Source organism: Plectropomus leopardus, chromosome 11 (genome assembly GCF_026936395.1).
Source record: "Plectropomus leopardus strain MGB_pleo_1.0 chromosome 11, ASM2693639v1, whole genome shotgun sequence".
NCBI classification, from domain to species: domain Eukaryota; kingdom Metazoa; phylum Chordata; class Actinopteri; order Perciformes; family Serranidae; genus Plectropomus; species Plectropomus leopardus.
Window position 1 is genome coordinate 6,517,770 of NC_142186.1, and position 15,179 is coordinate 6,532,948.

Below are 15,179 nucleotides of genomic sequence, written 5' to 3' on the forward strand. Positions count from 1 at the left end.
TTAATATACAAAAGGTCATTTAGGGAATGAAGTATTCCTTTAACTATCGCCATCTGATGCAAAGCAGCAGCAGCCTCCTCTCACACTTATGTAACATGAGTTGTCTACTATTCTTAATATAACACTGTTGAAAATGAATCCAGACAGGACAACTGATTTGCATCCAAGTTTATTTTGAAATTCCCTACTCCCCCTGTACAAGAAAAAAAGGACTTTCCACAAAGGCAGCAGTGAACTGTCAGTGATAGTACTTTTCTAGGGAAGGAAAAACTTATAATCACAGTGTGTCTTCTTTTCTTCTTTTAAATACTTCTACTGCTGTCATCTTTGGCTGGGTTTCGGCAGACAGCTTTCTGTCAAACCACATTCCTGCGAAGCAAAAGTTTAAGCCAATAGAGCAGGGCTGTGGGCTTTATGTTTTACAGTGCCAATGCAGGAATGTTCTGGACTGTATACCTCTTCTTCATTAACACAAAAGAAAAAAAACAATAGAAATTGAAATAAAAATAACAAGCCGTTTGTGTTCACAACACAAACAAATATTACCGCCTGGGGAGATAGCGACAGTATGTCGAATTTCATAAAATTGTATAGACAAAAAATAAATCTACAAAAATGGAGCTAGGTAAATATTACACAACAGTAAACAGGTTTTTATTTTTTTCCTTTTTTTAAACTCTTTTCTGTCGAACCTCTACACAAAACCAAAATTCTTGGTCTTAATGGCTAGCAGGAGTTTCTGTTTGAGTATCTGTTTTGAAGAATAGAGTGGCACGTAGAGACGTGAGATGCAGGTATTGGCTGTGGGAAGGTGCTGGTCGTCTGGAGGCCGGATGGTGATGGAGGGCATCGGCTGGAAGCCCTCCTCGCTGGCTGGCAGGGAAGGGCTGGAGGTCCAGAAGTACACCTGTGGAAAATGATAATCATTGGTCAAGTTTGCCATTTCCATCCATTTAATTTTGACTATTGCAATCTTCAAGCTTTTTTCCACAATTCCTCTGTGAAATCGTGGACTATCAACTCCCTGAAATCCATCATATGTGGCCGCTTCCATGTATAAGGGCCTTGCATTTCAATTATCGTTCACATAACACGCCTATGTCATCTTCGATAGGAAATAATGGCGGCTAGTGCGGTGGCTGCAACAGAAACAAACCTGCTGATGTTCTGAACATCCATCACCATGCTTCTGGGAATGTTATCACAAGAGGAGAAGTCACATGACATCACTCAATGGAAACGCAGTCATCTCGCAATTGTGTTTCATCAACATTTTGAAAATATTGCTCAAGTTTGGCGCAAATCTGTGATGGAAACCCGCCTAACTACTTACCCCATGTTAAGTTGAATTTGGGAGGAAAACTTTGTTCTTCTCGCATGCCTTTCCAGTGAACCAAGAATCCAAAAAGGTGAACATTCTTGATGCACTTATGTCACAGGGAACCATGTTTAACAGCAAACCTTTATCAAAACATCTGTTTACAAATTGTCACACGTGTGGACTATAATCCAAGTCTCATGTATCCAGTCGCATGTTCAGGACTTCCTGAACACACAATTTAACTGAAACTATATTTTTTAAAACATTTATGCATAAACAGTCTCATGCACGGATAAGAAGCGCACCTATATTGTTTAAGCATGAGTGTTTAAATATTGTGGTTTTAGCAAAAATACATGTTTTGAAAGCACTTGGGGTAAATCTGGATAAATGAGACTTTGATTATATTACACGAGTTGTGTGAGCGTTTGTAAATACATGTATTGATATAGTTCTGCTGTAATCAAACACAGCCCCTTATGACTTCTGTTCGTCAAGAATGTTTTTGGATCCCTTGTTCAGTGCAGAGGAATACATTTGTTTTTCTGAATTTGACATAACATAGGGTGCATATTTGACATACAGTGATTCAGCGAGTTTATATAACTTGCACAGTCCCGAGAAAAAGTTTTAGGTGATCTCCCTATTTTTTAGCACTAACACTATACATATATGCAGTAATACCGGGAGCAAAAGAGAGAAACACTCAATAAGCAGTTAAAGAATATGAAAGAGAGATGAAACGTAAATAAAATTCACTGAGCAACACCTTACTATCCTGTATTGCTCTTTATTTTACCATTTTACATCTACAATAGCTTCGACAATTACACTCTAGAGGAGCTTGTGTAAAATAACTTGTAGCCAGTGTGGCATGTTTCTCAGCATTGGGGAACTAATGGAGAATATTCTTTAAATTTGAATTGTTAATCTGACAATTACTGACAATGCTAAGCACTTAACTACTGAGCCCTGGTGAGCCTCTTTGTTTTGAAGGATAATTATGATGAGGACAGACTTACCAGATCTTGCCTTTCAGTCATGCTCATCTTCTCCACTATGGACCAAAACCAGCGTTTAAACTGCAGCAGTTTGTCTGCATTTTCCCCTGTTGGATGAAATACATTTCTTTGTTTACTATGTTACAGCAAACATATACAACCAAAACTCTTTCATTTCTGAATTACTGCAGGGAACAGAGATACGACAGGAAAATGGAAAGAAGTAGATGGAAGAGCAGAGAAGATCGAGACAGAGCAGCATACCAGATTCATCGTTGAAGGAGGTGAAGCTAATGAGCATCTGGACGTTGACTTCTCCACAGCCATTTACCAGCAGCCTGAAGTCCTCAGCCGTCAGGTCCTCCAGGGCGTTCTTAGGAAGCACGTCCAGCAGTCCCTTCCTCATTGCCTACAAAAGACAAAGACATACATTAGAACTGGTGTCTGTACACATTTTGGAGACTGGGAACATTTGTCTGAGTTCTGACAAACTCAGTACATTTACATGCACAGTTCAGCTACAGTCATGGCTCAATTGGGCCATTTAATTGGGCTCCTGTCCTTGTCCCAGTATACGTAAAAGCCCTGAAGGAGAATTAATTTATTGACAGAAGTATGTCCAACTCCACCAAGGCAGGTGGAGATATGCCCTCTTTCAGTTAGTTGCAATAAACCTTAATTATTTATACAGCCTGTGCTATTGACCAAGTCACAATCAGAACTGTTAATTTACACTAACTTCAGAGTAGAAAACCGCCACATAACATACATACAATAAAGTAGCACTGAGCAAACTGCCCTCATTAATAAGTTTTAAGCCACCAAAGAAATAATCAGTATCAGTTTAAGTGTAGCTTTCGCTATATTTACAATATATTCCCTGCATAACCTTGCCGTAATAAAGCCCTTACCGATGGAGATTTGAAGCTGTTATATAAAAACACCTGACTCCACTGAGAAAAACATTTTAGTCCACTGAACGGCAGAGTTGCTGGTTTACCGCTGCCTTCATCAGCTTTTGTATTACGTAAAGAGGAGAAAATATTTAAATATAGTGTACACTTGAACTGGCATTAATTTTTTTTTTAAGTGGCTAAAGTATGTTTTGCTGTGGCCCTGTCCACCGCTGTTGTGGGACTGCACTTTATTTATCAGAGGAGGGGGGTGGCTGAAGTGTGACCTTTTTAATGTAAAATAAATATATAAGATTACCTTTTTAGGTTGTATGGCCCTTACTAAGCTAAAATTGAAAACACAAGTCCCTTTGCAGCACTTATTTTTTAATGCAGCACCCCTTCCACCCTCATAAGTGACGAAGAGTTCCCATCCCTATCCACAGAGGGAGGCTGGCGCGGCGATGAGGAGCACGTACTGAATTCCGAGTCCAGTTAAAGTATGAATGAGGTGTTTCCATGACGGAATAGCTCAACTTCCAATTGCATTATCTGGGCGTGTTAGTCCAATTTCAAGAAGTTCGACAATAATTACAATAACAACAATAATTCTTCTAAAATCATGTAAACGTACTGACTGAAACACTCTGAGATAGGTTTTTGGGAGAACATTGACCATCTCAGCATTGACAGCATTAAGACATTTTTTTTTTAAGTGTTCTACTTACATGGAGAGGCTGCTCAGCTACCACCAGCATCCTGTGCTCAGCGTACTTCCTCACGTACTCGTACACATTGAGAGGAGTTACTGGCATGTTGACCCCACCAGACAGAAGCTCCACCTAAACCAGGAAGAATAAGGCATCAACCAACACTTAATGGCACAATCAGTAATCAGACTCCACTTTCAAATGCAAAACCTCAGGCTGAAGATTTACAATATTAAAGTTCTGTGATGCAAATTAAGTACAGAACTGAGAGACAAACAGGCCAGTCACAGTGGTTCAATGTTCCTCACAGATCAGAGTAAGCTTTATCAGCCAAGCATAAACAGGAGAAATATGACTCCTGTTTTGTTACTCTCAATGTACTTGTACACAAATAAACAAAAAAAACCAAATATATATTATATTATAATATATGATTAATATTCTACATTGAATAAGGATAATGTTTTATAATGGCAAAAATCAAGATCAGGATAATTTTTAAGACATAAAGTCTAAAATCTGACAGGAAAGTCAACGAGTGTGCAACACTGATCGCACCGTTTTAAAGGAAAAGGAAGTACCGGATTTATAACAGAGAAAACAAGAGCGTCATTGCAAAACGAAACGCTGCACAATAATCTTTTATTATAATAGTTAATCTTCATCATGAATATCTTGTTTTCAGAATTGTTGGAAGTCAAACTCCTAATTGAAAATAAAATTCAAGTAAATTTACCCTCCTTGTTTTTTTCTGTAAATAATAATGTAAAATTGTAGGTAATCAGTTTTTTGGGTATGTGGCTGTATGCATATATGTGTAACTAGAGTATAGGCTTAAATCAATAAGGAAGCTGGTTAATTAAAATGAACGACTTCTGGAGAAGGGGTGGGATTAAACAAGTTTGTACTATTTCTTACTCCTTATTAATTATGTAAACCAAGTCATCATGCGTTTGGCCATTTCTTTTGTAATTATTGCTTTTTTTCCCGTCTCCTTGTTTGTATAATCATTTTTCTAATTTTTTTTTTTTTTACATGTCTGAAATAAATCAATTCAAATCACCCAGCCATAATTTTTAGTCTAAACAACAGGGTCTTAGCACTAATGTGTTAGCATTTAGCTCTAAAATCTGCATTTGGTGACTCATTGAGAGTGTGGTCAGTTACCTGTCCAGCCCCTTCCTCTTTGCAGAGGTCAATGGCGAAGGCCAAGTCCATAGCAGCAAATACTGCATCTGCTTCACCAGCCTGAGAATGGCGGATCAGCTGCCGCAGGCTCTCATACATGACCGGGTCGAAGAACGCAAAGTCGTGCCAGTTCACCTGGAGTAACAAAGATGCATCAATTTTCATTCTGGAGAGCACTATTATCATGTAGCAGGGTCTTACTGTGTGTGAAGAAATTAATTGTAAAAAGACATTTTCCCTTACCTTCCTCCCAAGCAGCACTTTGATGACATGTCTATTCAACGTGATTGGACAGAGTTCATTCTGAAGTAGACATAACCCCAGTATTCTGCAGAGAAAATACAGATATTAATAATTTAACTTGTTTTTCGTACTTGTACAAGATGTAATTCATTTCCCTAACTCGGTCCTCCGCTGAAGATTTAGATCAAACTAACTGAGTTTAATTCTCTGCATGTTTGACCAAAAGAGGAGAAAATTCATTACCTGCCAATGTTACGGAAGCAGTTGAGCCTGGCCTCTGTGTTCTTGCCGGGTCGAGGGGAGTAGAAGCCTCGTTTGCCGGGCTGGTAGAAGAGCGGAGCGTTGTCGTCTCCATCATCTGGGTCGTCCAGCTCCATGTCAACCACGCTGCGGGTTGAACCATGACGCTTGCGGTTCTCCTGTTGCTTAAACCACACAAAACGGAGAGGCTGTTTAGAGGGTATGCATTGTTCAAAAGGCTTCCATATCAGTTTATGCCTACAGGAGAGAAATATTAGTTCGGATTCCAACCACCTCCTGACATTAGCGTCAGAAGTTCATTGAAAAACTCTGCATTTTGGGACAGAACAGTAGAAACAGAGATGATGTTTACTTGTGCTTTCTCTGGAGCCTCGAGTAGACCTAGGTCCAATATACTGTCGGCACCGTTTTCCCTGGAGGACACAGAGACCAAAGGTTTATCGTTAGTTTAGAAATTCATTTTGATAGAGCTGTCTGCTTGTACAGCACTTTAGCGTCACAGGCAATGAGAGCAGGACAGTACGTGTCACCACGGTGAACAGATGGTTACCTTCCATGTGCAATGAGAAGCTCCATGGCCTCCTCTACCCTGGCTCTGAGAGAATCCTCGCTCGCCAGCAGCAGCAGCAGCTGGGCAGGGGACAGCTCCAGCAACATGCCTGTGATTTTACTGGCAAACGCCTGAGGACACAGACACACAGCTGGTCTAAGTATGGTGAAGAAAAAACATCAACTGTTCCAGTTAGACAGACTGGCCGTCGTGCATATAGTCAGAGTGGAGTAAACAAAGTATGCTCCTGTTTGAAAACTGATGCAACTTGATGACAGCAAAGTTAAGGCAATACACTCTCCAGAATCTATGGATTTCTTCTTCTTGCTGATACCAGTTTTATGCAAATCTGGTAATACTCAAGACAGGTCCAAGTGTTCTAAAGGAGAAAAAAAACAACCATTTTACAACATTCATTTTATTCTGGAGGCTATATATCACAAAGGTAAGTCTACGAAGACTTAAAAGACAGAGAAACTGTCACAAATCAAGTCAAATCCATTATTATTTATTATTATTATTACTTTATGTTGCCAAAGGACTTGAAGTTCTACACTATTCATATCGCAATTGGCAAGCAGTCATGTGATGATGCTACTATCTAGTGGTTACCTGGTGCCCTCACAATATGCACGTACATGTGCAGGTTTCAGTAGTTTTTTCCTGCATGTTATATAGCCTCCAGAATAACATCCATGTTTTAAAAATGGCCGTTGTTCCCCATTAAACTGACCAATCAGTTTTTGCAACACAGATCTTTGACGGATACAGATGATATATTACCGGCTGCATGGCGTGAACGCGTGGGTAGAGCCTTTCACCCAGAGCTTGTCTGTGCGCAGGCAGGGGGTCGGGCTCATCACTGGGGTTTCCCTCTGATGAAGGCCTGAAAGGCCTGGTGTCTATAGACAGCTGCCTCCTAGAGTCTCTGCACAACACAAACACACAGGCTTGTCTCCCGTCCCTCACAGCACAAAATTCTTTGCCTTTTCAAAAAGGTGAATATATCTATTAGGTTGGAGCTCACCTGTCTCGGTCTCTCCGAGATCCTGCTCGAAGCCCTCCACTTCTCCTCTCTCTTTCTCTGTCTCTGTTTCGTAAGCGCTGCATTAGATCTATAGAAATAAACACACAAATCCATATTTAACAGAACAAATTCAACTTTCAGTGTACATTTCTTATATTTAAAAACCAATTTTTACTCGTGATAACTGCTTTAAGCATCACAAAAGTACCATTGAATGCAACAATGAATGAGTTCTATGATTCAGTGTAGTTTCTCTGTATTGTCATACTTGAATTGTAATCGTGATGACACGTACTGCTGGCCTGCATGCCCTTGCTGACACTCTGAACACAGTCCAGATTGGGCAGCTTATCGTTGGAGAGGAGGGCCAGGGCGATGGCCGTGTAGAAGCTGCGGGCCACGCCGCTGCCCTCGCCCGGCTCATCTTTGAAGGTGACCTTCACCCGGTGCACAGCCATTGGTGTGGTTGTGCAGCGCCTTCCAAAGTGTGTGTTTAGCTGACGCATTGTCTGCTGTATTAACTGGTCTCGGTCCCGGTCCACCTCCAGGGCCAGGTCACGGGACTGCAGGTTCCTCAGCTTCTCCATCTCACGACGGAACTTGGATTCCTTTACTTCAAAGCCGCCCAGCTCCGTGAGGATCTGGAAAAATAATAAAACAAGTTCGTTAGCACCCCCCTCATTTAAGGCAACATCACCTCAAAACAGAAAAAGCAACATACAAATCAAAGAATTGAGATTTGCTAGTCTGCAGCTCTACACATCTTTTAGCTGATTGTTAACAGTGTGAGCCAATGAAAAGTCAAGTCAATTAAAAGTCAATCACACAGTAAATATTCAATGCACATTCCTTGAGTAGTAAAGAAACTTTCATTTAAAAATCTATTCATCTATTTCCATGTAAAAAAAAAAAGTTATGTTATATGTTTTATGTTATTGGGGATAATTACTACTTTTACTTAGATAAATATTCAGATAAAAACGTACCGATCCAGGCTCGGCTCCCACATCCTCCATGAAGACACGACCAAAGAGCTCCAGTGACAGACGCCAGCGGCCTAGCAGCATGTCATGTGAGATCATCATCCCCATGAAACTACAGTGAGGTCTGGGCAGAAAAGGGAGAACGGAGCACAAAATGTTAGGCTGTAATTACATTTTATTAGATATAAAAACAAAACTGTAATATGTTCAACTCAACTTTTGCTAGTTAAACAGCACATAATCTGGGTTCAGAGTGAAGCGCAAAGCGGCTGTATGTAGTCCCTTAATCACAGGTTTGTTCTGGGTGTAAGATGAATTCATGAGTGTCATCTCCCATTGCTCTGTTGTAAGAAATATGCTATGCAAATAAAGCTGCATTGCCTTGCCCTACATATTCATTTTTATTTCTTTATGATGTAAATACATGCTTTGACAAATTAATAGGATTCTGCTCCTTAAAAAATGTTGGCTCCCCCTGCTGGGATGCAGTGTTGATGTTCTGATATGGTGACTTAATAATTAACCCCACATGCGGGCTTTGTAATATTGCTGAATCTACACGCTGAAGACGGACGTCTGGCCTGAAACGTCAGTGTGGCAACAAAAAAGTCTGAATTGGGAGTGCTGTCCTGAACTTTACAGCTAACTAAGCCGAATCCCAAAGCACAGATAAGTGTTTGGTACCTGAATGATGGGAGAGGAGGGCCGTCGCTCTCTGTGAGGCCGATCTCAGCGAGCAGGCTGCTCTTCAGCTGGGCGGCGAGGTCATGTGGTGACGGGCCTGGTTTTGCAGCCTCCAGCTCCTGTTCGGCCAGTGCCTGGTTCTCAGTGCTCCGCGGGCCAGTTTCCATACTCATCACATTCTTCAGGTTGGCTGAGTAAGACATCTTAGTTGGCAGGATCTGTGTTAGTGGGGTTCAGAGTCGCTCTTTAATAATGTGAACGGATGTCTTTGATGTTAACAGTGTGATGATGAAAGAATGGAAATATGGAAATGGGACACAGAGCACAGGCTGTGTTCCAATATCCACACTAAAATTCAGTGTAAGCACAAAGACTACCCAAAATATCCATTATTTCTTGCTATCTGTTATTTCCAATGCTCTCAAACAGCACTGGAAATAATGAGTAAGTAATAATGAATCCTGGATAGTTTTTACAGATGTCTATATAAAAGTTAAATTACCTTAACATTCCGGTGGTGTTTGTTACGTGTGGATATTAGAATACAGCTGCCAGCGTGTTTGTCCAGTGAAGAGGGGTGGTATACCTGAGAGGGGGAGGGTAGAGAGGAGCCCATGTTTACCTCCAGGCAGTTCCTGTCCATGCTTGCCTCAGCCAGGCCTTTGGTTGCCATGTAGGAGGACGAGTACAAGCCCTGAGAGGGACGACCGAACAGATCCTCCTTCCTGGCATTAGGCTGTAAGAGAAAAATGAAGTTGAAGCAAAAAAAACATGTTTGGCCAAATGAGTGTATGCTCTGTCTGAGGTAGTGGTGTAATGTTCTGCGAATTCTGTGATTTATCTCATGCTGTGCTCAAAAAGCCTTGTGCAAAAAGGAGTAACCGATTGACTTATAGATATCTTTCTAGTTATAATATCAAGCTGTTCCTGCAGAGCACACTACTAGCTGGTAGCTGTGAAAAGAACTCTTTTTAACTACAGTGAGCTTGTTTTATTATTAGTAGTTCAGGGTGGTTTCACACCTACCCTGTTTGGTTCAGTAAGTCCCTGTTAGTACATTTCATTTGACCACCAGAAAGGTTGGACTCGGTCCACTTGTGGTGCGGTTCATTTGTGGTGTGGAATCAAATGAACCAACCACAATATTTTATGATAGGTGTGTGATTTTTTTAAAGATTTTTTTGACATTCAGCAAACTACTAATAATCAATCTCCTGACTGAGAGTCTATTTAGGAGGGGCTCCTACAATTGATTTGTATAAGGCTATGTATGCAGTTCATCCATAGAAATCATTTAGTAACCATGGCAGCATGGGTATTTTCCCTGATGAACAAGCCGTTAAAACTGTTAATGGTGCTTATAATCACTTATTTCTCCATGAGCTCTTTGTGGCCTTAAACAACATGAAAATACACATTAGAAGCATTAAACTGCTGCGTAACCTTCTGTCGGTCACCAGATTTGCTTTCCTCATGTGGGCCCTAATTATGCAGAATCACAATCCCCAAAACTATTCAGTCAACAAGTTACGTTTCAGACTGTACAAATTTAAACCTAATTACATTGTTGATTATGCGTCTTTGACCCCTTCAATAAGAGACTGAGCAGCAATCTGACCTGCAGGAGGTGTGGCTGGTCTGCCAGTGGGATGGCCTCAGCCAGGGGAACATCAAAGGGATTAGGTGGGATGCAGCCCAGGAAGGTCATTGAGTCAGAGCGACGGAAAAAGGGATGGTTCTGACCCGTTTCAGCAGGGACTGGGTCCTCATCCTTATCCTGCAGAGTTGAACCTGAAGTGACACAGAAACAAATCAACTGTCAGCAAACACATTAAAATGACCAAGCAGTTTTTTGACATTAATGACACACTGACTATTGTTAAATGTTAACTGGCTTACTTTGATTGGTGTCCTCATCATTCTCATGTTCTGAATCCTCATTGTCCAAACCCAGCTCCAAAATCTCTCGATTCCTTCAAATAAAAGTTAAAGCGAATTACAAATATTGTTAAAAATAGTTACATGTATGACACATACTTAATGGGAAAAAATTACCCTCTCAATTAATCTACAAATGGATATATTCACTAAGATCTAGTCAAAATGCTTCCCCTCCATGAAAATGAAACAGATTTTAGAGATCTAACCGACTGAAACAAAAACTCCCAAACCAACCACACAGAAGAATTGTCACCCCTTTTATTGCACAAACAAAACAATGCAGTATGTTTGTTGATCTAACTGCATTATCACTTAAAAAATGCTAGATTATCTCCCTACAAAAGGTGCTGATTTTATTTTCTTTTTTAATTCTGCATGTTATTGTTCCATACACCTGTTATATGGTTTGAAAAAAGCAGGTTCTATTATCCCTTTCCTTAATTTTATTGTGTGTGTTTATATATATATATATATATATATATATATATATATATATTTTTTTTTTAATTAATTTATGTGCTCAGTCATTTTTTCATCTTTTTTATGTGGATGTATGTGTATATGTATGCATATATATATGTATGCATATATATATATATATATATTAGTGCTGGGCCGTTAACGGCGTTAACGTGCTGCGTTAACGCGGGATTCTTATCGCGCGATAAACTATTCACTAAGTTGGGTCTATACAGTGAGCAAGGTACCAATTTCACTTTGTTGTTTAAGCGCGGATGTACACCTGGTCGAATTACGCGGAGGGGGCGTGAACAAGGCGGAAGCTGGTCTGCCTGAGTGACTGGAGTGATTGGCTCAAGCCGTGTCACAAAGCTGCTGACCGTTAATGGTCTTCTTCATGACCTCTAATGTAGGCCCACAGTTCAGTTAGGGTCATGTTATCAGAGGCTGCGCCCTCTGCTGTTCATTCCAGTTAGCAGGAAAAAGCTTTTTCCACATGGAGACAGAACCTGTGTTCCTAAATGTCTGTGTTTAACAAAATAAAAAAAAGTTAAACACCAAAGTAAATCTTATGGAACATTATTTTTCTTTACCAAATATTATAGTAGAACAGCTTTCTCAAGCAGTTTGTGATGCATTTTCATCATTTAGATAGATAGATATTATTTTGAATGTCTTTGGCAAAATTCAAATCTATAATTTTAATCTAGATTAATCTAGATTAACTACAGGATTGCAGTGAGATTAATCTAGATTAAAAAAATTAATCTATGCCCAGCACTAATATATATATATATAGTATATATATACATAAAACAACAAAAAGAGGAGTATGGCTGTAATGCTGGTTAAAAACTGTTTCAATTACACCAAGAGCGTACTATTATAACTTTTTTCCATCAACAGCAAAAAACTGGCAATGTCATGAATGTACGCAATATTAAAAAAGTAATAGTTTTATGTAGCCAAACTATCGACCACTGTTCCTGCTTGTTTGCTTTTTCAAGCAAGACTTATTAAGTCATTAATTATTTGAAAACAGGATTTTGTTCGGATGGCTATCATACGCAATTCAATGCAGATAATTCAGTTGTCTAGTGACAGAAATTTCAACCAATAACCACAAATTCAAGAAATAGCAATGACAACTAGTGGGATTTTCCTCTTTTTTTTTGTTGTAACCTATATATTTATGCTGCAGCTAAAGTAAACTCAGTTTTAGTACATTAAGAGAAGTTTCACTCATTTTCTCATTTTTACCTCTTTCTGTCCAACTGTGGGGTGTCTAAAGTGGTCTGCTGGTTCATGGCCTTTATCCAATAGATAAGAGCCTGGAAAACGTAGGCCACGTGTTTCAGTGAGCACACGTCCAGCACAGGAAGCACATCAGAGTGCTCGTCATTGTGGGAGCGCATCAAAGATAAGGCGTAGTTCAGGAAGTCGCCCCGCGCTGACATCATGCCCTGGCGAGCTGTCAGCAGGGTAGCTGCTCTCCTGAAAGAACCCAAAATACATACAAAACAAGTGAGAATGCTGCTAAACTTTAAATACAGGAATGCATAAATATGCGGAACAAACTATTTTGTGCAAGCACAGTTGAACTGAGATCAAATTGGGACCAAAAAGAGTCTCCAAGCTCCTGAAGGGGACTTCCTGATTGTTTCTGTGGTTGTTTCAGGTCTTCTTAATTTTTTTAGATGTGTCAAGACTCAAAAGGTGTCTTAAAGACTAATTATCACACAAGTTATTAACTGATGTGAGTAATAAATGTGACAAAGAAGAATTACAACAACTTTTCTTACCTGCGTCCTTCAAGGGTACGGAGGCTGGCCTCCTCCCGAGCGGTCATACGTTCCCTGCGAGCTGAGTGCTGAGAGGCGTGCAGCGGGTGACTGGGGTGACCCGGGTCTCCGGCTGATGACAGAGCTGAGCCGTATCGCAACTGAGCCTCGGTGGAATCCATGATTGACACCATCCAGTTCCAGGTGGGAATCAGCTTTTCTTCAACGTAGTTCTGGTCCAACAAATGATAAACAGACAGTCAATGTTGTCCAGATGTGACGGATACAGTGCAAATCGATAACTGGAAAGTATACGCCCAAAATAATACATGTTAACTCTAAATCAGATTATCATTCAGCCTCTATAAACATGTAGTTTTATATAGCACTTTAAAAACATATGATGTATTCAGGAGGGGAAAAATTACTTCAAATAACCACTGAGGGTTGCATTACGCAGTATCACATAAGATAATACAGATATCATTAAAAAGGTAAGACAGTTGCAGTCTTTACACAACACTCTTTGACTCAGTTAAATGATGGCCATAAGGGCTGCAGCTAACAATTTTTTTCATTGTTGATTAATCCTTCAATGTTTTTCTCCACCTCTCAATTCATTGTTTGGTCTCTAAAATTTGAAAAAAATCGTGAAAAATGTTGATAAGTGCTTCCTAAAGTTCAAGTTTCCATCCTCAAATGTCTTGATTTGTCAACAGCCCAAAATCAGTTACATATACATATATATATATATATCCAGTTTACTATCATAAAAAAAGTCAAGAATCCAGAAAAAATTCTCATTTAATAAGCTGAAATCAGAGAATTTTCTCTTAAAAAATGAACTCAAACAGATTAATCACTTATAAAATTAGTTGATGATTAATTTCATAGCAGCTGCAGCAGTCATAGTAAATGTCCTGGCACCAGTATATCATGATTGTTTGCTGTTGTTTTTTTGTTTTTAAATACATGGTGTCCTTCAGAAATTAGTATCTTGGTGCCTTTGCAGGGTAGTGGAGTATTTACATCACAACACGATGGCAGCGTATCTCACCTGCAGGTTGACGGCATCCTGGTAGGTGAGTTTTACAGCTGCAGGGTACTGTGAGTAGACTAGATGGTTGTATTTGGGGATCAGACTCATGAGGTCTGAGATCTGCCTGATGACGATGCTGTAGGCCCGGGCCAGGCTGCTGGCTGATGTCAGGTAGCTGCTGGAGTTGCTGGCCTCTAGAGCCGCTGCCGCCGCAGCAGCACTGGAGCTGATAGCACTGGAGCGACGCAAGTTTGTGGGGTCGATATATATCAGGCCTGTGGAGCTCGCTGTGAAAAAGACAGAGATAATAGGTAAAATTAATTTACGGCATTTCTGTAACAGTCAACTAGAACCACAAACACACACTTTACAACAAAATTCCACAAACAGACAGAGATCCACTGACCAGCAGGTGTTGAGGAACTGGAGGGGGCGCTACCAGTGGCCCTCTGGCTGGGGGTGTTTCTCACAGCCCACTGCATGGAGCGAGGGGCCTGCGCCGCACTGTTGGCGTGGGATGCGCTGGTCGTCCTTTCCAGCGGCTCGTCCAACAGGAAAGTCTCCTGGTCGACGTCGTCGCTCTGACTGCTGCTGCTGTCAGAGTCGCTGGAGTCGTTGGACTGGGAGTCGTCCTCTGAAAAGAAGGCAGGGACACTGCTGGCACCTTCAGAGAGGAGGACAAGGGATGAAGAAGTAAAAAGGTTAGGAGACTAGTTGTGTTCTTGTGTTTATCCCTCCTCCCTTTCTTTTGTCTTACACATCTGATTTATCCAGGCAGGAGTGCGGGTTAGTTAATCACACCACTACAAGGCCAAACAACACTAATATGACACATAAAACACTGACGCGTCAAGTCAAAACAACAGCTGCACTCTCTGTTGATCAACTTGTACTAAATTTTGTTAAACCATTATGTAAGAGGCTCTTTGTTCGGTGCACATTACAAACCGAACAATTCATTCAACTAATACTACTGCATTTGAAAAAGAAAATATACAGCTTAAATATTGTGAAATATTATGTTCTCAGTGCCAGTGCACTTACAAAGGCAGCCCACAGAACATGAAGGTTCTGGAAACACCAAGCAAGACAGTCAAC

General features: G+C 40.4%; 1 protein-coding gene across 7 annotated transcripts in view; it reads right to left on the bottom strand.

Moving 5' to 3' along the window:
* Positions 1 to 153: 153 nt before the first annotated feature.
* Positions 154 to 15,179, bottom strand: part of ubr5 (ubiquitin protein ligase E3 component n-recognin 5) — a 41,372-nt gene continuing 26,346 nt past the window's right edge. For 3 of the 7 annotated variants that reach the window (XM_088083888.1, XM_042490919.2, XM_042490918.2), the window contains 21 exons: positions 14,488 to 14,745; positions 14,100 to 14,368; positions 13,064 to 13,275; positions 12,522 to 12,755; positions 10,761 to 10,834; positions 10,480 to 10,652; positions 9,364 to 9,597; positions 8,862 to 9,079; positions 8,181 to 8,301; positions 7,463 to 7,835; positions 7,195 to 7,282; positions 6,951 to 7,095; positions 6,168 to 6,298; positions 5,970 to 6,030; positions 5,600 to 5,781; positions 5,357 to 5,441; positions 5,093 to 5,248; positions 3,944 to 4,057; positions 2,587 to 2,731; positions 2,344 to 2,429; positions 154 to 907 (listed from right to left, as the gene is read on the bottom strand). In XM_088083888.1, the coding sequence (XP_087940014.1) occupies positions 695 to 907; positions 2,344 to 2,429; positions 2,587 to 2,731; positions 3,944 to 4,057; positions 5,093 to 5,248; positions 5,357 to 5,441; positions 5,600 to 5,781; positions 5,970 to 6,030; positions 6,168 to 6,298; positions 6,951 to 7,095; positions 7,195 to 7,282; positions 7,463 to 7,835; positions 8,181 to 8,301; positions 8,862 to 9,079; positions 9,364 to 9,597; positions 10,480 to 10,652; positions 10,761 to 10,834; positions 12,522 to 12,755; positions 13,064 to 13,275; positions 14,100 to 14,368; positions 14,488 to 14,745 (3,572 nt within the window). In that variant the 3' untranslated portion in view covers positions 154 to 694. The remainder of the gene's footprint in view (positions 908 to 2,343; positions 2,430 to 2,586; positions 2,732 to 3,943; positions 4,058 to 5,092; positions 5,249 to 5,356; positions 5,442 to 5,599; positions 5,782 to 5,969; positions 6,031 to 6,167; positions 6,299 to 6,950; positions 7,096 to 7,194; positions 7,283 to 7,462; positions 7,836 to 8,180; positions 8,302 to 8,861; positions 9,080 to 9,363; positions 9,598 to 10,479; positions 10,653 to 10,760; positions 10,835 to 12,521; positions 12,756 to 13,063; positions 13,276 to 14,099; positions 14,369 to 14,487; positions 14,746 to 15,179) is intronic. The other 4 variants (XM_042490923.2, XM_042490922.2, XM_042490921.2 and 1 more) reach the window with 4 other exon arrangements.